General features: G+C 40.0%; 1 protein-coding gene across 6 annotated transcripts in view; it reads left to right on the forward strand.

The window, feature by feature from the left end:
- The first annotated feature begins 907 nt into the window (after positions 1-907).
- LOC112567181 (inversin-like) overlaps positions 908-20,049 on the forward strand; it is a 42,368-nt gene continuing 23,226 nt past the window's right edge. For 4 of the 6 annotated variants that reach the window (XM_025243792.1, XM_025243800.1, XM_025243807.1 and 1 more), the window contains exons 1-8: positions 981-1,281; positions 2,402-2,516; positions 6,424-6,593; positions 8,786-8,959; positions 10,828-10,893; positions 13,071-13,172; positions 16,835-16,933; positions 17,957-18,032. In XM_025243792.1, the coding sequence (XP_025099577.1) occupies positions 1,204-1,281; positions 2,402-2,516; positions 6,424-6,593; positions 8,786-8,959; positions 10,828-10,893; positions 13,071-13,172; positions 16,835-16,933; positions 17,957-18,032 (880 nt within the window). In that variant the 5' untranslated portion in view covers positions 981-1,203. The other 2 variants (XM_025243786.1, XM_025243776.1) reach the window with 2 other exon arrangements.

Consider the following 20,049-nt stretch of genomic DNA (forward strand, 5'->3'; position numbering starts at 1 on the left):
CGCTTTCGCCCCCGAAACGTCTGGTCACCTTAGATTAGTCTTATAGCGTGTGTTATAGTTTTTTCGGTGTGTGTTGCCGATTTGCCTGTGTGAATACCAGTGAACGCTGTTATATAAACTGTAAATAAAGTTCTTTATTTGAAATATCTTCGACTGCAACGACTCAGTTCTTTTGGAGAGTTGACACCGTAGATTTAGGACCGGAAAGGAACCATTGACGATGACATAGACACATAGGACTTATGTTTCGATCGTCACTCAATACGGGACGCAAAAAATCAGCATACGGGACAACCATCACCATCCTATTTTCCTGCAACAGTCACAATTAAAAAGTAAGAATCCACATCCATTTACACGTTGCTACAACCTATGCCGGTCATTTGTCTAATGCTAAGTGCGGCTAACAAAGGATAACAAGCAGCAACCGTACGGTGTCTCTACCATGAGGCCGGACATTCAGAAGTTGGTTTCGGGTAAACAACTTCAAATATCCCACTAATTACTACGTAATTAATGGTAAGTACGACTTGTTTCTAATAAAAAATGGTATCTGCTCTATTTTTTTTTTTTTGCGGTGAAGTGGCCCGCGACACGGCTGTCCGAAATGGATATGGCCCGCGACACGGCTGTCCCCAGGCCTGACGAGAGGGGGGGGGACAGGGGGGTTGGTGTACCCGGGCCCGCGGCTGTCAAGGGGGCCCGGCCTTGGTCAGTGGATTTTTTTTTTCTTCTTCTCTTTTTTTTTTTTTTTTAAAGAAAGGTCTAAAAACAGAACACCCAAGAAGTTGAGTTTGAGTGTAGATATTGAGATTCGAATTGTAAACATACATTATATACTGGGAAAATAATTTACGATTACAAGTACAAGGGGCCCGGAGAGGTCGTCTGTCCCGGGGCCCGGGCTGGCTCTCGGCGGCCCTGGCTGTCCCAAATGGATATGGCCCGCAGGCCGAAAAAGGTTGGGCATCACTGGTCTGTAGCATTAAAACCTATCGTGTTCTCATAGGTGGACCGAAGACGTAATTAAGTTAGTTCGTGGTCTACAAGATGTCCAAAGATATTAGTACGTGGTGGTGGTGTGGTAATATCCCTTTCCGGAAGCCGCAAATGTTTGCTTCTAGTAGTAAAGAGCGTATACACTTTAGTATGTAGCGAGGAAAAAATGCTAGCTGAAGGTGGTGAAAAAAAGAAAGGGAATTGATGGCGACAGGAAATGGCTTGATAATGGTCCGGCACCTACCTGTTTGTTGCCTCAGACTGTGCGTGCAAAGATGTTCAGTGAGTATCGAGTTCGAAGATCTTCCAGTTCCAAACAGTACCCAGTTGTTCAAGTGGTGATGTGATGTAAATATGTGTTGTTTGTATGCTATGTGAGTGTGGATCGGTGGATATTTTGATGATGGTGAAAAAAAAAAAGCAAAGCGTAGCATTCCACGTTGGAAGAGCGAAAGGATAGCTTGACGTTTACAGTGGTAAAAATGTAATCCAGTTTCACGGTTGCATGACTTTGTTAAATAGTGCATTCTGATCGATTCTTATTAGCACTAAGATACTTTTGCTTTCACAGTTTCATTTGTATAAGTCAAAGTACAGTAATTATAATAACAACTCAATCAAAGACAGTATTAAGCTGTTTCACGTTACTTATCACTTGATATGAAAATGCAGCTCATAACCTTTCGGGAGGTGTTGCAATGATTTTAAACTCTGCCAAGACAAAATATAAGCTTAATGCACATACTGTACTTTTCTTGCGAGTTTTTGATAATGGGTGTATAATTTCTGTTGTGACACCAGAGTGTAGTCCTATGTTCTGCAAGTGGAATAATTCTTTTGTGCAATAATTTAATTGTCTAAAATTAAATCATCTCAAATACAACTTATCATTCTCGCACAATTTCATTCATCAACTGGCAGCAGCTGATCAAGTGTTTATTTACTCCATCATCGACAACAGTTGAATCACATGTGTTTTCATTCTGTGTACATGCATAGTCAGTTGAAGGCACTTGGGGTAGGGAAGATCCATTTTTCTTTTCTACATCAGTGTCCAACCCAAAACCCAACAAAAGTAGTCGCTATGATTATAGTGTATCACCAAAGTGCCCTTTCAGTAATAGCAACTAAGTAATTGGAGGCTAGGTGTCTTCCAGACATCACGTAAAAAGTCTCAAAAAAGAGGTCTCCACCTTTTCACCAGGCTGGTTCATGACAGCAAATTCTGAACGCTGCTGTGTGCGAATGATTGTAGCTCCTATGTAAACCTGAACCATGAATGTATGAGAGTCTACTTAGGTGCAGCAGATATGAATATGTTATAGTATTGTTTTGTTGTTCTTCCATACAAGCTGCCACCAATGACCCTCTGGGATAAAGTCTTATTTTATCTTACCAACAGGGAGAAACTATAAAAGGTTCATTTGGTAATCACACTCAACCCACAGTGTGTGTTACACAGCTCCATGCTGCAGCTGTCAATGGAGAGAAGCAGACACTCATTCGTCTTTTAACAGGTACTGCATGTTATGTTTATTTGTGTTTCCTTGTAAACTTTCATGTGAAATGAAATTTTTCCTATTTTCTTCAAGACAAATATCAAGGGTTTTAATCCTGCATAATTCATCCATTAAATCTATAGCCAGAGAGCTTTTATAATCTTTAAGCTAATGCTTGAGCATGTATTGCTGATATATAAGCATATACATTTCAAAATGAAGTAGAGTAAATACAATACAATAAGCTATTTGCATGGGCAGGAAGGTCAAAATGGCTTCAGGAGTAAATTGGATGCAAGAGGAAATAAAGTCTTGATTAATACTTTACATAAGAAGTGGCGAGACCTACAGTGTGTTCCTTACCAGAAATTAGATTGCAGAGCTCTTCACCCGTATGATTTTTTCCCTAATTTCTTTGGACAATGAGGCAAAATATAGAAATACAATTTTAATATGATTTTTGAGATTTATACATCTGTCAGGGTTTCTGTAATTTATAACTTCAACCTGCTGCTGTCAGCATCCAGTGTAGCTGGTGGTTGGTGGTGCAATGGGTAAAGTGCATGTCACTAGGAGAGTGAGAATCAGGTGTTGTGGATTCCTTTCTCTGGTCTAATATACCTCTCTGCGAATGTAACAGTCTCACTGTAGGTGGTTTTCTCCAAGTACTCCGGTTTCCTCCATCCTCTCTGTTTGTTGTGTGGATGAATATTTGTTTCTTTTGCTTGTATGAAGAGAGTTGTGCTCATATATCTAAAAGGCTGTTGTGTGATGCCCTTCAGTGTTTCTGCTTAGTACTGCATGAGTCTGGGTGCATGTGTGTATGTAAGGTGCTTTGAACCGAGCTGGTGCTGAGTAAAAGCGTTATATAAATGTGCTTCATTATTATTAATAACTGAATAAGCCAAATGTTCTTAGGGTCAAAAATTGAACAAATCTACTTGCTTTGCAGAAGAGCTAGCATTCTCAAATAAACTCGCTGGAACAAAAAAAAAAAAAAAAAAATCTACCTGTATTGATTGATTTTTTTTTAGCAGTTTTCCCTGCATTTCTTCTTAATATTGACCTTCTATTTTAAATATCTATATATTGTTTAAAATAAGAAAATCATTCCAGTGACTTTCTAAATTTTGCTGAATGGGCACAGTAGCAGATGAGGCTTTCCATCAGTATTTTCTTAAGTGACATAAGGTACCGTAGGTCCAGCATGGTAAGGTCAGTTCTCCTTTATTTTAGATAACCACTTATTCTTCTGTCCACCTTGGCTTCAGTTTCCCGCAAGGGTTCCCTAAATGATGATCTTAGAAAGCTTTTCTGGGTCACATGCCCAGACTCAACTGCCTTATGCTATTTTATACTTGCTAGCAAGGAGGGCACCCATACTTGGTATGTTCTTGGTGGTCTGCTTCTACAAGTATGAAATTAAGGCACAAATACATTGCCCCCATGATCCTAGGTAGGTGGGTGGGGAGCAGGGAGTATGTGAAAGTCTGTTGAGAGTGCCTGGCCCCATTTTCTAGTAATAGAGGGCACATAGCTAACCACCTACTTTCATCACTTTTTTGTGTGTGATAACTTAAGGTTTTAAGAACACCTTATCAGGTTTTACCTTGATCAAACACCTTTGTACTATTTTTAGTTCAGTGCAGAATCTTGAAGGCCTTTAAGAGATGGGACGGAAACAATATACAGACAGACCAATTAAAGCTTTACTGCACAGATCCTTCATCTTTTTTTAAGGGGAGTCATTTATCATCCTTGCTGGGATGTTGGAGCTTGACATTTAAGATGGAAGTGGCATCTCAATGGGTCCTCTTCAAAAGAGATAGGAAATCTATACCCACAAAACCTCTTTTTCTTACTTTTTGTTTTTCCAAAATATTCACCTTTATTCTGGTAAAAGTGTCAAGTCAAAGTGTCCATTGTGCTGCTTCATTTGCCAGCGAGGATAGCTTCTTAAAAGTCCCCAGCCTGCTGCTTTGCTGCAGTATGGTTGGTCATGCTGCAGGTGATTGGTTTTTAATTGCCCAACATGTTCCCTGAAGTGGTTCCCAATGGTTTTTCAAAGGACTGTCCAAAATGGAAGAAAGAACCAGCCATCCAACATTCATTCAAGGAATCTGATTTCTAACATCAGTGCTTGCTATCACATATTAGAAGACTTTTTTCGAATGGCTTCATGCTAATTCCTCTTCCAACTTGGCAGTCATTGCAAAATGATCATCAGCATCTTTGTTTAAACCAAGATCTCAGAGACCTCTGCCCACTGTCTACTATTACAGTGATTCTCAAAGTATTTCGGACCGCAGGCCACTTTACTAAAGTAAAAAATACGGCGGACCACCAAGGCCTAAAATCACTGTACCATGAATTTCAAATGCCGCATTTGTTTCATTACAATTCAAAATTAAATGTGCTTCTGTGACAGTAGTAATAAGTTTACATAAAATCACGTACTTTGCAAAGTACACCTGAAAATTAAAAATAAGGAAGTGCACTGGGTATACTTAGGGTAATGGATGATGCAGTTAAATGACACAATGCTCACGCTGTGACATAAAGACTTAGTTGGTAAGCAGGCATTTTATGCAAACAAGCAGTTGGGCATTGATAAAATGAAAACTCATGTGAAATTAATACTGGACTTATTAACGTATCTGGCGATTTAAACATCACTTTGCTGGCATATGATGACCATCAGCTATGGACCACCTGACTTATGCATTCAGACCACACTTTGAGAACCACTGCCTTAAGGGATACTACGCTATGTAACATAGTGGTCATTATATTGTGGTGCCAGGGTGTCAGGAGAGACAGGGGCCAGGGATTATCTCCCCAGGAGATTGGTCAGTGGTTTGGAACTATGGTTGAATATTAGACAGTGTTGACTGTTATGCATTCTTTAATTTCAAGGCTGCAGTGTACCTAGCATGGACAATATAACCTCAGCTTTAATTCTAGATTTAGATAAACAGGTAAAGAGTACAAACCAAATAACATAAATAAAAAAATAAACATTGCCATAAATGAAATTATAAGACTACTGGGTAACCTAACCATAAATTAACTTAAAATGAATCTGCGATAAATAATGTGAAATTTAAGCTAAACAGTTATAAATGAAAAGTTAATCTAATAATAAGCGCATTTGTATAACACCACCTTTTCCCAGCTATCCTGATAAGCGGCATACAATGATGACAAAAATGGATTATCACAATTGAACAATATTTCAATGACTGTAAATAGCTAGAGTCACTTCTCGTCCCTAAATGCTGAACTATATTCACCCCTACATGCACACACTCAAGCACACTATTCCATGGTTAACTAACAACATAGTGTTAAACGGCGACCAGGTGAAAGTGATGGTGAAAAGTGTTTCTACACTGCATCACATCTGACTACTAACTGCCTAGGTGGGTGACAACTCACCAGCTAGGTCTATCCGTGCTGGTCAACTCCTTGGTTCACTCTCCTTATCCTTCGATAGTGGTCCACACACTCTAAATGCCTGTTGTATACTCAGGAAGTTGTTATCCACCTAACCTGTTTACACTTACCGAGTACCAACCAATCAGGATGCCTAGTAGCTTAGTTGCTAGGCTATCTATCTGGCATTGCTAACACTACCAGGAATCCATGGTGACTAACTACACCAATTTATTCTATCACCAAAGTCGGCATGGATTCTTGGCTTATTCAACTGTATCGGTTGCTGTTGCACCAGACATTAAACCTCTTAGGTAGCTTCCGTGTTTGTTTACATAAACCACTTTGAATTCCTTTATGTATCATGTCGTTATGCAATACGGTGTGTATGAGATTAAAGAGAACTGTGAATAGAGTCAGAATTTAGTTGTGAGAATTTTGGATTCAGTAAATAGTCATATTATTTATGCTATTGATGACCTTATTTCAGAATCAGAACCAAGTGATTTGGATGTGGGTGACCAGTTTGGGCGCACCCCTCTTATGTTTTGTGTGCTGGCTGATCGACTGGAATGTGCTGAACTTTTGCTGAAAGCAAGATCGCATATCAATATTCGGGACAAAGGTGGCCGCACTGCCCTACACTGGGCAGCACACAAGGTACCAGTGCAAGTTGCAAATGACTTATGATTCTAATATAAATTTTGACAGCTTGAATAGTTTCGTACTATAATTTGGCTGTTCAGACATGCACAGTAGACCAATTCTTATGTACAAAATAACACTATTATTCCTGCATTCCTGTACTTGTACCTTGGTTTGTGTCATTAAAAGTTCTTGGATCAGTGTGGAACACAAAAAGTCTCAGGCTTTGCGCAGATGGGATAACAAGGTATTAGCACTTACTAGCAATATCTGCAACCCAGCATCACATCTGGGATTATCTCAGCTGATTTTGCTTTATCTGTCTCAACCTGTCATTGCTTTGCCTTCCTTAGGGAACAAGGGATGGATGTAGACAAGTGACATTTCTTGTCACCTTTGTCATCCTGTTGACCCTGTCGATCTCCTCCTTTAGACAGTGTATTTTTTTCAAACAGTTAAGGCTTGTATCCTACAGTGGAATTGTCAAAAGATATGAGCTAATTTTATGAGCTCTCTGCTGTATTGCAGCATGTTTCTCTCCTGTTCTTCTGGATTTGCAGGAAACGGTTCTTTTACCTCCACCTCTTTCCCTTTAAATTAGCTCTTATTATATGGCTCACTTAATGGGAATAAAAGATGGTTTGAAGCTTCTATGGAATTACATTTAGGTTGCCCATCTTGTAGAAAAACAACTACCATAGAAGATGAAGAGCATTTCCTGCTTAGATGCCCATATTATGAGATCCTTCGCATGAATAAACAACTCTTCAAATCACATTTTATTCAAACAACAGAGGTTTACCTATCCCTTACTAAAGAGCTATTGATATGCTTAGCAAAATTTTTAGCCAAAGTTAATAAGATGCAAATAAAAGAACTCCTTAATAAAGAATTAATAAGTAGAACAGAGATTAGTTAATTAGTTGGTTTGTTGCAATAGAGTTGGAACATGTAAGATAAGTAGTGTGTGTGAGGGTATGCATGTGTAAAGTCTCAATGTCTGATGGCCCAAGACCTATTCTATGGAGATGTATATGTTGCCCGCTATAAAATGCCACTCAGTTTTAACACTTACATTAAAATTTACTTTATTGCTTTAGGAGTATTTAAAAATAACAATTGATATAATTTTACTGAAGGACACAAGTTTTAAGATATTCAAATAAAATGAAGAGCAAGATGAGACAAAAGATCACATGGCTTCCTTCCCTTTCGCCATCATCATGTTAGTCAAGAAATATCTGACTTTGTATCCTAAACTGAAAGTTTCTAATTAGAGGATGAGTTCTTTGTTGTTTCTGATGAAAATGATAATGAGGAAGATGGAGATATTCAAATTATTCATCTAAACCATGCAATCAGTAGTCGTGACAAGAAACGCAAGCCGAACTTTTGTTTACTTCTTATGATCACTCGTGATTACTTGTAACATCTAGGAGTATTTTTCACAAATTTTACAAAATGTACATTATCATTTTATTGTGTTTTGCTTTATTTTTTTTTTTTTTTTTGCAGAATTTTAAATTTTTGAATGTTTTTAGCATGTTTTGTCATAAGGTTTAGTGTGCCTTTAGGATTTTTGGATGCATCCTTAGTGTAGCACCACTATGTACAGAGGGTTAATAAAAGAATAAAATGTAAATATCCTATAAAAATATTGAATAAATATTTGAAATATTAGAAATTCTTTAGTTTGAGGCAGGAGACATTTTCCCTCATGTACTACATTGATAATATATTTAGGTATTTTTACTAAAATGTATTTTTAAAAAATTCAGTCCTATATATTTTATTTTCTATCTTTTACTTTTCTGTTTACTTTTCATACCTTGAAAATTTAGTTTGTTGTCAGCAGGAGTATATTATCACTTCTCATTTGCATAAAAAAGTTATTGTCCTACAGATCAAATCAACATAATGAAGACAATCAACAGAGGTTGCATGAGTGATGAAGAATTTAAGAAGTGTCTGCAACAAGTAACTCCTGAACAGATTGAATCCGTCCCATCATTCCTTATGCTTCTTTCAGGCCTAGCTGATAGATGGATTGTACTGGCCCATATTGACAAGATTTATGAAGAGCACAAGACAAAATTGTGATATTTTCTTTTTTTATGCCTGATTTAAAAGAACATACATCTGCCTTTGTGTTAGTGTGACAATTAGGCTAATGTCTTCCTTAGTAATAACTCTCTTTTTCTTTTCAGGGCAACTATCGTCTGATGAAGCTTTTGCTGTCACGTGGAGCAGACTATAGAGAGAAAGATAATGAAGGACAGACAGCACTGCATCTCATTACACGGCACAAACTGCCAAAGTGCATGGGAATATTGCTTCGTCAGCTTTTGCCAGGAGAGATTGATGACCAGGATAACAGCAAGGTACAAAGTCTCTATCATTAGTCTTCAGATTTTATCATAGGAAAGTTTTTCAGTATTGATAGGGTTGAGTGGCCTGCATGGGGACAGCATCTTGTGGCATGGGGTCAGGGGGAACACCCAGCCTTTGGCTTGGTGACTGAGTTAGCCCACCCCTTTCTCTTCTATTATTTTGTTCTCTCTTACCAGCTCTTTCATCTGTATTCTTTTCCAAAAAACTCTTTCTTCTTTTACACTGCTGTTTTATCTTTCCTATTCTGTCTATACTGATCTTTCTCCAGTCTTCTTTTTTTCCATCATATCTTCTTTTCCATTGTTTTTTTTTTGTGTGGCCTTATTTACGCCCCCTGGATTTAACATGCAGAGTGACCTGTGACTGGTCCTGAAGGTTGAGATCCCTGATGGATTGAAAACAGTTGTCTATTTCTACATTTATTCAAACAGAGATGACATGGGTCTCCTTTTATGGCACTGTCCCTATCTCTCACACTATGCCACCTTTCCTACAGGCTGTGATAGTACCCACTTTTCACTGTCAACACAAGCACCACAACCCACACCACTCAGAAACATTAGAGGCAGACAAGTGTGTAGTACAAAATCTCCGCAAAGCCACACTGTAGGTCACTCACTCCACTCCAGACAGACAAGAGAGACACAGCTAAAAACCAAAACATCACCACGTAAACCTACTACTCAGCATCCGACATCTGGGGTTGTCACAGCTAACGCTACTCTGTCTCTAATCATTTTGCCTCCCTTGGTGAGCAAGAGATAGATGTAGACATAGTTTGTCTTCACCTTTTCTATCCCATTATCCCCTGCCTTCTCCCTCTACCTCAGTGAGATTCTCTACATCTTTCTCTAATAGATAAAACATGTCTTTTATCCTTGAGTGGGACTGTTCAAGGATCCAAGCTAACTTTAAAGAACTCCGCTTTCTCGGGTCTCATTTTTCTCTCTCTGTCATAGCCTTAGAGGAGACTCTTCTCCTAACATCCAGCTCTTTTTCATCAAAAGCTTCATATTTTGCACCAGGATTCACAGACTGATGTCTCTTCAGTAGAGGTTGCTCTTTTCCACTCCTGTCTTTTGTTTAGCCAAATATCACTTTCCTGTCTTCTTCAGACTGTTGCTGCCTGGGTTATTCTGGGCAAGACTATCACTGTCAACCACACTAGCGAATGCCCTTGTGAAATGGCAGCTCAAACCCCACAGCATATCCTGCAGACATGCTCAAGTTTTTATGACCTGTGGTGTGCTGTCTAAGCTGGAGGCAGCAGAGCTAAGGGAGAAGCAATGAAGGGCCAGCAGATTTACTGAAGATTGCAACTTTCATTGCAGCTACCAGACTGATAGTATGATGCATGGCAAGCTGAAATATAGAAGAAGAATCTAGTGGGACAGAGGTCCAAATGCACAAAAAATTTCTGACACTTTGAACAAGAAAATAATGCACAGTCATTGAGGATTTTGTAATCTAATTGTATAATTCTCAGTGAAATTGATTACCGACACATCAAAACAATAAATCTGTATAGCTGAAAATGTACTCAGCTTTCCAGAACTAAAACCAGCTTTTATAAGACTTTGTTGGAATTGAAAAAATCCAATAAAAATCATCCTTCAATCATTGAACTGAATTTCCCTTTAACCTATTTTTTTTACTAATTATTTTTGTAACTCCTTTGTCAAGATACATCCTTACATATGTAAAAGGCAGGTTGACAAAACAATTACATCTTGTCACATTGAATGTGTTAATGTGGTTAAGTCTAGCCTTCAGAATATTGCCATTCCCTTCATTGACAAGCATACTGCATCTCACCTTGTTAATCATCTTTCTTAAGCAGCGTTCTTTGCTATTTCAGAGGACTGCTCTTCACTGGGCTTCCTTTTATGGCAACTTAGAACATGTCAAGATGCTGATTAAACAGGTAAACAAAACTAGTTTTCTTTCCATTTCTTTAGTCCTTTTTGCTCTCATTATGTCTAATTTTGCAATAAAGGTGCAGTTGGTAGGAGCACAAAATTTTTATCTAATTTTGCTCCTGAAAAATTGTCTTAACAGTATGCTAGTGTAGGCCTATGTTCATTCCCTTTGGCAATTCCACTTATTCACTATGGGGTGAAATAAAAAAAAAAAGCAAGTACATGTCATCCTTCTCTGTCTTTCCGACCATCAATCTTTGTACCGTTCTGTGCCACGGAAAGTATAGTTTGACAAGACTGTGTTTAGGACACACCTTTGACACTCAATTGCACCTATTGTCGCGTACCATCCCCAGACGTTGCAAGATGCACACCCCTAACCCCTCGCACAGTCGGCGCGAACGCTCAACCTCCTGCTCGGCCGGAGACAGCTTGTGATGTACCATTCGAACCGCAGCTGAGCGCAGACCACACAGCAATGACAAAGACAAAATTCACGTTACAAAACAAATTTATTAAACACGTAAAATAATGCAAGAGAAACATCTCATACTTCTCTAACACCTACATAAAAAGGATAGATTAGAATAAACAAGCAAATAAAATATAACGTTTGCCCTGTGCACAGGCGAGTCACAATAGACGCAAAGAAAACACACCACCCGCACACCCTGCTGGACCTCACTCGTCTTCACGCGCACTCCCACCGCCAACCAGGGCCCCTACAGACTAGAATAGTGTGGAACCCAAAAGAATAGACCTCTACCCACCCAAAAAGGCTTGTGACGGAGAGACCAGTGCCGGCCGCCAGGGCTCCGGTCTCACACCGTCCCCCACATCCGCCGCTGCCCGTTGCTGGATTAAGACTCTCCAGAAAAGACAGAAAAATGCGCCAAGGACCCCGCGCGCGCGAAAAAAGAAAAAGGTAAAGAAAAGGGGGAGAAAAATCAAAGGAGGGGGGGGGGTTGTAGTCCGGTCCCGAATAGAAGAGACCTGTGAAGGCCCTGCGAGCAATTGACGTGCGACGACAACGCCGCGAGACGGATAGGGTTACACAAGGACCACGTGAGCTGTCTCTTGATCCCCCTCATCCGCGCACACACACCCAACGACAGGCCAGCACAGTACGGGAAGCACAACACGACAACAACGCAAACACGCGACACCTATTACGAGGTGAACCACCACCAATTTGTCCGTGGTGTCAATAAAATTTTAGTGTGGTACATGTTTTAATTACTTGTCCTGAACTGCAGAGTATCTGCCAGCAGTTTTTTATGACAACTTAATTCTTTGTTTTCCTTGTTTAAGTTCGTCCCATTAGCAGCTATTTTTATATTTTTAAGAAGGATAAGGCTGTATCATAAGATTTAAGTTTTTAATGTTTTGATAGTTTTGGGTTCTGATTTGTTTGTGGGCCACAACCCTTTTTTACACTTTACTCACTTTTTTTTAACATTATTCTTGCTTCTTGTGTTGGCTTTTATTGATTAAGAGTTTGTGGTTCTATCATTTGGGGAACTTGCCCCAAAACATTTTAAAATAACAATACTTTTACATTGCCTTAGTTGCTGGCTTGTCGTAAAACACAACCAATTAACCAACCAACCAACCAACCTATTTTACGTTTATTCCTATATGCCTTTCGTGGTCTTAAACCACTTTTTATTTAACAGTGTCATAGTCATATCTTCTCTAAAGTGAAGATTGGCCATGTTCTTTATGAATCTTGGGAACAGGAAATAGGTGTACTTTCAAGGGAACTTTCCTCTTTTTATCAGTCTGGATGCCTCACTGTAGATGACTTTACTCTCTTCATCTGAGGGCAATTTCTTTATATTGGCCTATTATCTTTACGATACAATACAACTTTATTGATCTCCAGGGGCAATTCAAAATAGTGCTTTATTATGTTTTTATCCTTTTAACTGAATTTATTTAGCTATTATTATCATCTCATGTCATGATATGACCTCTGTTGTCAACATGGCATTAAACAAACAGTTGAGCCACTATTGCAAAGGAACAGTCATTTCAGAAATATAAAACTACTTTGCTAACTGTTTGTTTACTATTTATTCCCTTGTAAAACAGATCCTTTTTTATTTCTACTTGGACTAATAAATTTGGCATAAATGACAGTTGTAACTGATTTTGTTGCAATATTTTTTTAACCACCCAGGATTCTAACATTGGCATTCCTGACATAGAAGGAAAGACTCCATTGCATTGTGCAGCTAGCTGTTGTGACCCAGAAGCGGTGCAGTGTGTCAAGCTCATTCTGGTACTTTTGTTTATTATTAAAGTTTGTGTTCATTAAAGTTTTATGAAAAGCTTGTTATCTTTTTTCTTTAGGCATTATGTGATTTGATCACAAACATCCAAGTCCTGTACACTTTGTGTTGTTTCTACAAAATTCCTTAATTTTTCCAACAGAGAATATATTTTACATGGCAAGTTCATGGCAACATCCAGTTCTGCCTTTTCGTGATGGAACCAACATCGAAATGACTACTTTCTCAAACAAAATAACCACATTTGTTCACACAAAATTGAATGGGAGTACAACAGAGATTTTAAGGGTTAGTGAAAAGCCTCTTTAAATAGCAAAGAGTGCACCAAGCCGATAGTGCTGGCCTGCTATGCACCAACAGAAGCCTCCAAGGCAGAAGACAAGGATGCTTTTTACGATCAGCTCCAGGCAGCCTCAGAGAGCGTTCCAGCCCACGATATGCTGCTCATCATCGGCGACCTCAATGCAAAGGTGGGAAGTGACAACACCTGCATGGAGCATGTCATGGGCAAGCATGGAATTGGTACCATCAATGACAACGGAGAGAGACTGGCAGACTTTTGTGAAGAAAACAACCTACTGATTGGAGGCACACTCTTCCCACACAAAGACATCCACAATGCAACGTGGACATCACCAGATGGGATCACAAAGAACCAGATAGACCATGTCATCATCAACTGAAGATGGAGGAGCTCACTTCAAAATGTCAAAGCCTACAGAGGAGCAGACATTGCTAGTGACCACACTTTTGTGATAGCCGCAGTTTCTCTGAAGCTACATCGATCGCGAGGAAAACAGGCGTGCCAGCAGAGAGTGGACTCCGGCAAACTGAAAGATCCAGCCACCAAACGAGCCTTTGCTATGGAAGTAAAGAACAGGTTCCAGGCTCTTGGAGACCAACAAGAGATGATCTTAGATGACTTCAATCGAGTCTTACGGGAAACAGGAGAGAAAATACTGGGTTTCCAACGGAAGAAGAAAGAACAATGGATCAGAGAAGAGACATGGAAAAATGAGAAAGTCAGCCAAACAAAAAATCAACAGCACTAGATCTGAACTCCTGAAAGAACAACACAGACAAAGATATACAAAACTAAGCAAAGACGTAAAGAAGTTGACTAAAACTGACAAAAGAGTCTACATAGAAACATTGGCAGCTGAAGCTGAAATAGCAGCAAGGAAAAATGACTTAAAGACACTGTACAAGATAAACAAACAGCTAAACAATGGGTTTAAGAACAGTGATGTGCCAGTGAAAGACATGAATGTTAATGTTATCGAGGGAGAGGCAGAAAAACTACAGCCCTGGAGGGAGCATTTTGAGTCAGTTCTGAACAGACCAGATCCCCCTCAGCTTGCAGACATCCAGACCTTGACATCTGCACAGACCCGCCAAGCTTGGAAGAAGTGACAGCAGCAATCAAGAAAATGAAGAGCGGCAAGGCACCAGGGGCAGATGGAATTACAGCAGAGATGTTGAAAGCAGATGTGAATGTGACAGCTCCCATATTGACTAAAATCTTCAGGCAAATTTAGGAATCAGGACAGCTCCCTGTTGCGTGGAAGACAGGGCTCATCTTCAAATTACCCAAGAAAGGAGATCTTGGTGGCTGCAATAATTGGAGGGGCATAACACTACTCTCCCTCACCAGCAAGGTCTTCAGCAAGATTGTTTTGTCAAGACTGACGGTAACTCTTGAGAAAGACCTCCGACCACAGCAAGCAGGATTTCGTCCTGGATGATCCTGCTCTGAACACATCTTCATTCTGCCACAGATTCTGGAGTGGAGCAAAGAGTGGAACACACCACTGTAAATCAATTTCATCTGGAGAAGGCTTTTGACAGCATTCACCGAGAGTCCATATGGAAGATCCTGAGGCATTATGGAGTCCCTGCGAAACTTGTTCAGGTCGTTGCAATGCTGTACTAGCAATTTCAAATCCCAGGTTGTCTGTGACACGGAGCTCACAGACCTCTTTAACGTCAGTACTGGGGTGAAACAGGGTTGCATTCTGTCGCCGTTCCTCTTCATCCTGGCCATGGACTGGATCATGAAGACTTCCACCGACAGTGAGAAGAGAGGGATCAGATGGACCGTGACTATGACAGCAATAACAACGCTGGAAGACTTGGACTTTGCTGATGACATTGCCCTGTTGTCGCATCGCCACTAAGACATGCAAGAAAAAACAAATGCCTTCTCAGAAACAGCTGGAAACCTTGGTCAGTGCAAGGAAAATGAAAAGTATGAGAGTGAACGCCAGAATCCAAGACAGCATCAAACTAAATGGAGAAGAGATTGAGGAAGTTGACAGTTTCACCTATCTTGGGTCCAAAATGTCAAACACCGGGGATGTGGAGATTCGAGCCCGTCTGACGAAAGCCAGCCACGCCTTCGCCTCACTCAGGAGCACATGAAAGCGAAAAACATCAGTCAGAAGATTAAGCTGAGAATCTTCCAGTCAACTGTGATCACCACCCTCCTTTACGGATCCGAGTCATGGAAGATGACCAAATCCATCTGTAAAGACTTGACGTCTTCCAAAACAGATGCCTCAGGCGCCTACTTAAGATCTTTTGGCCAAATAAGATCACCAACGAAGAACTCCACTGAAGAGCTGAAACCGAGTCCATGACCATGCAGGTTCAATGAAGGCGTTGGCGATGGATTGGACATGTGCTCTGCCAGCAGACAGCAGACCTCTCCAGAGTCGCCCTGCGATGGACTCCAGACGGCCGAAGAAAACGAGGCCGCCCAAAGGAACCTTGGAGAAGAACAGTGGAAAGGGAGATGAAAGGAAAGGGCTGGACATGGGGTCACCTAGAGCGGGTTTCAGCCAATCGACATCAGTGGCGTACTCTGGTCGAGGCCTTATGTGCAACCCGATGCACGAAGAGGACAAGAAGAAGAAGAAGCAACGTGAAGAAAATGTACACTTCATCTGAAATATAGGAAGTTGATGCAACTGGACTATATGCATGTTCTGTTTGGCCACCTTTGCAAGCATTTATTTCATCAGACTAGACAATAAAATAGTGATACATTTTGTAGAAACAGGATCTCAAAATGAACTGTAATGCCCATGTTTGAGAGCATATGACACGATCACATAGTTGTGAGAAAACAAGTCAAATTATCTGATATTATGAACTTTATCCTAAAAAAAACCCAACCAAATAGAGAGTATCCTGACATGGTAAGTTCATTTACATGAAAGAAAACTCGTTGTGCTATGGGCTATTAGCGCAACTGCTTTTTAAATGTAACAAAAAAAACATCCGTTAACATTAAATAAGTTATCACAAAATAACCATTGAAGAGACCAAAGTTTTCTTCTGTTATAGACATTTGTTTGCACAGCATGTTTTTTATTACTTGACTGTTTGAAAAATGTGCAAAATGCTCAATCTTTGATAGACAATACATAGATGATAAAAGATTGACATTGCACACAAAAGTCATCACAGAAACTGACATTTGATGAATTATTATGTAACGAATCTTAGTCTCATATGTCAGTAGGGCATAAATGGCTGGAGAGCACTTTGTCAAGTGGTACATATATTTAAAAATAATATATCTTAGGCTAGAAATGCAATATTTATTTACGAGCAAAAGAGTTGCCTATCTTTTTTCTTAAATTTGCAGGAAACAACACCAAGTGTTATTAATTGGCAAGACTATGAAGGAAGGACAGCCTTGCATTTAGCTGTTGCTGATGGAAATCAGAGTATAGTGGATCTTCTGGTGAGATTGCGACATCTGTGAATGTTTATTCTGTTCTCATGGAAGAATAAGAATCTTCTGTGTTTATTTTTGAGACTTAAAGAAAGATCTTGTATAAATAAAATGGCTTACCACCACTAAAACTGAGAGGCTGAGAAGTTGTTTTCAGAATTCCAAGGTAGGAGTTTAACCTCCTGTAGATGGATTTCCAACCTGAGAAACAAAAAACTAGGTTGAACTGAAATTGAAAAATAAAATTCTGGGATTTTAGACTCTCTCGTTATGCTGTGTTGATATGGTTGCATTGAAAAGCACAGCTGGATATGGCACTGTGTTTGTTGACAGTCAAACATTTTGCCTTGCTCCACTTTCCTGTGGTGTGCCCCAAGGCTCAGTACTCGGCCCAGTTCTGTTCATTCTATATGTGAAACCACTTTCATCTTGCATCCTGTCTCACAAGGTTTCTCGTCAGTCATATGCAGATGACATGCAACTTTACTGGTCCACTCCACCGGCTGAGTCTCACTTTGCTACAAGCACCATAGAAGCCTGTATTAACAACGTCAAAGACTGGATAGTAACAAACAAAGTTAACCTTAACAATGACAAAACAATGATAAAATGGAAGCACTCTTACGTCCTCATTCGTTTGTCCACCAAATCACATCAAGGTAGGCGAAACCAACATCACTTTTGCGTCCTTTGTCAGGAATCTGGGATTTATGGTCACTGCACACTGCACAAGTCACAGCTGTCTGTCAGTCTGCCTATTATGAGCTATGCATATATAGCAAGTATATATGAAAAGAAGATCTGGAAGTGATTCATTTTCTTTATGGTTTCTCTAGTGTTGCAAGGGTCATTAGCAAAAGTCTGTTTTTGGCTGTGCTGTGGATATGAATTATGGAATTTGTCTGAGAAGTTCATTATTGGTGATTTTATTTGAATTAAGTTCCATTTTTTCACATAAGATTTGTCTCAGATAACTTCCTTAATTAATGGTCCAAGTAAATAGGACATGGGAAAATGTTTTTACTTTTTCAGACATCCGTTGAAAAATGCACAGTGTCAGCTTTGGATAACATGTTCCGCACTCCTTTGCACTGGGCAGCTTTTTTAGGTGAGATGCTACAGATTTTTCCTCTTATTCAGTTTAATTTAGTTGTAAAATGCTAAATATAGCAAGTAAAGATGTGAATCTAACAAAAAAAAATCTGTGTTGAAGTACCTTGCAAAAGTGAAACATCGTAATAATTTTGATCAGACCTTGCAGTTTGGCTCCTCCCTTCCTCCACCTCAGTAACTTTTTAGATATTCATATGATGAAATCCAAGATGCAAAATGCACGGTGCCTTTGGCACCACTCCTGTACAAATTTTATACACAGATGTTGGTAAACCCCACATTTGAAACTTATGTCTGTCATTTATAAGCTCAAGCTGGAAACCCTGCCTACCATGCTAATTTTTTATCCTTGGTATGCTGCCTTGTATATCATTCGTGCCAAGAAGCCGAGACCATTATCTCTCCATGTTATATCCCATTTACAGGGGGCCGGAGTAAATATCCAGCAGGTAAAGCTTCTTCCTTGCCTGCCAGCTCCTTGGACTTTTCCTGTTCCTGAGATTCATCTTGACCTCTCAGTGTTTAAAAAAGTTGACCTCAGAGATCTCATCTTTCTCCAACACCTGAAGGAAATTCTTTCTATCCTGGTTTCTATTCTTTCTTTTACAGCTAGCTCTAAAGTTCCACATGGTGGAGCTGTAGCTGAGGCATCAGCTCTGTCCTGCTATGCACATTAGTCATATTCATCCCATTGCTCCATCTCCTTCAAATTCAATTCCATTTAACTGGACTGTTATCTCTACACACCTACACACCAAGATCCGCATCTTTAGCACAAATGTAAAGTCAGTCCTTCTGTGTAGATCTGAGACATGGCCTGTGACAAACGCCATCACCATCACCAACAAGATTCAGAATTTTGTCAGCAGATGTCTGCACCACCTCCTCAACATCAGATGGCCCGAGAAGATCTCAGATATAGACCTGTGGGAGAGGACCAACCAAAAACTGCCAGCCAAGACATCAAGAAGCAGAAGTGGGGCTGGATCGGTCACACCTTGCGAAAGCCGGCCAACAATTTAATGAGACAAGCTCTGAGCTGGAACCCACAGAGGAGGCGCAAGGTTAGGAGACCCAGACAGACATGGAGGAGATCAGTCCACAGAGAGGTGGAGACAGCTGGTATGACATGGTCCCAACTGGAAAGGGATGCCCAGAACTGGGTCCGATGGCGGGATGTGGTTGCGGCCCTATGCTCCACTGGGAGCGAATAGGACCAAGAAGAATGAACTGTATTCCCTGGCACACTTCAATTGTCTGCTTGTTATGGACCTACATGGTTTAGTATCAAGTGTCACCCAAGATGCACTGATTGACCAAAGCACTTGAACAAATTAAGCAACAGAGTTTGTTATCATCAACGTGTCGCAATATAACATGGCCCATAATACAACGTAACTCGTACTGGGCCCATCAGGAAAATGCTCTTCTGTCAATGCTTGGAGATGAAGGTAAAGTTAATAGGAAGGCAGCAGTAGACATAAATAATAAAGACCATTTGCCAAGGAAGCTGGTGGGTCTCAACATCAAGTCACAGAATTTTGACCTCCCAAACTAAAGGAGTGTGCTCAAATGTTGCAAGACTTACTGCCATCAATGGAGGAATTCACACTAGAACCACCTCTCATAAAGCACCTCTCAGATGAAGAACTCCAGCAGCTTGTCACTCCAACCTTCATCAGTCAGATATCTTGCCACTCTCAGGGAGTCCAAAGCTGTGTCAGGACAGTGAGTGAGGCATCAAAATCAGTCTATGGGATGGATGCAATGGATGGTTGCATTCGAACTGTCATCAAGTCAAGAGACTTTATGCCATGATTTCAGACTAAGCAAGATTTTTGTTTACCACGTGACTAGAAATGAAAACTGGTGCCTGTACTGTTTATAATTATTGTTTGACAGTGCAAATGTTATCAGAAAGTGATCTTTTCTTGCAGTTATTAAATATAGAACTTTTGACAAAAAAAGAAACATTTACTTTTAAAAAAAAAGATTTTTGCATTTTTGGGGGC

This window comes from Pomacea canaliculata, linkage group LG1 (assembly GCF_003073045.1).
Source record: "Pomacea canaliculata isolate SZHN2017 linkage group LG1, ASM307304v1, whole genome shotgun sequence".
Lineage (NCBI taxonomy): Eukaryota > Metazoa > Mollusca > Gastropoda > Architaenioglossa > Ampullariidae > Pomacea > Pomacea canaliculata.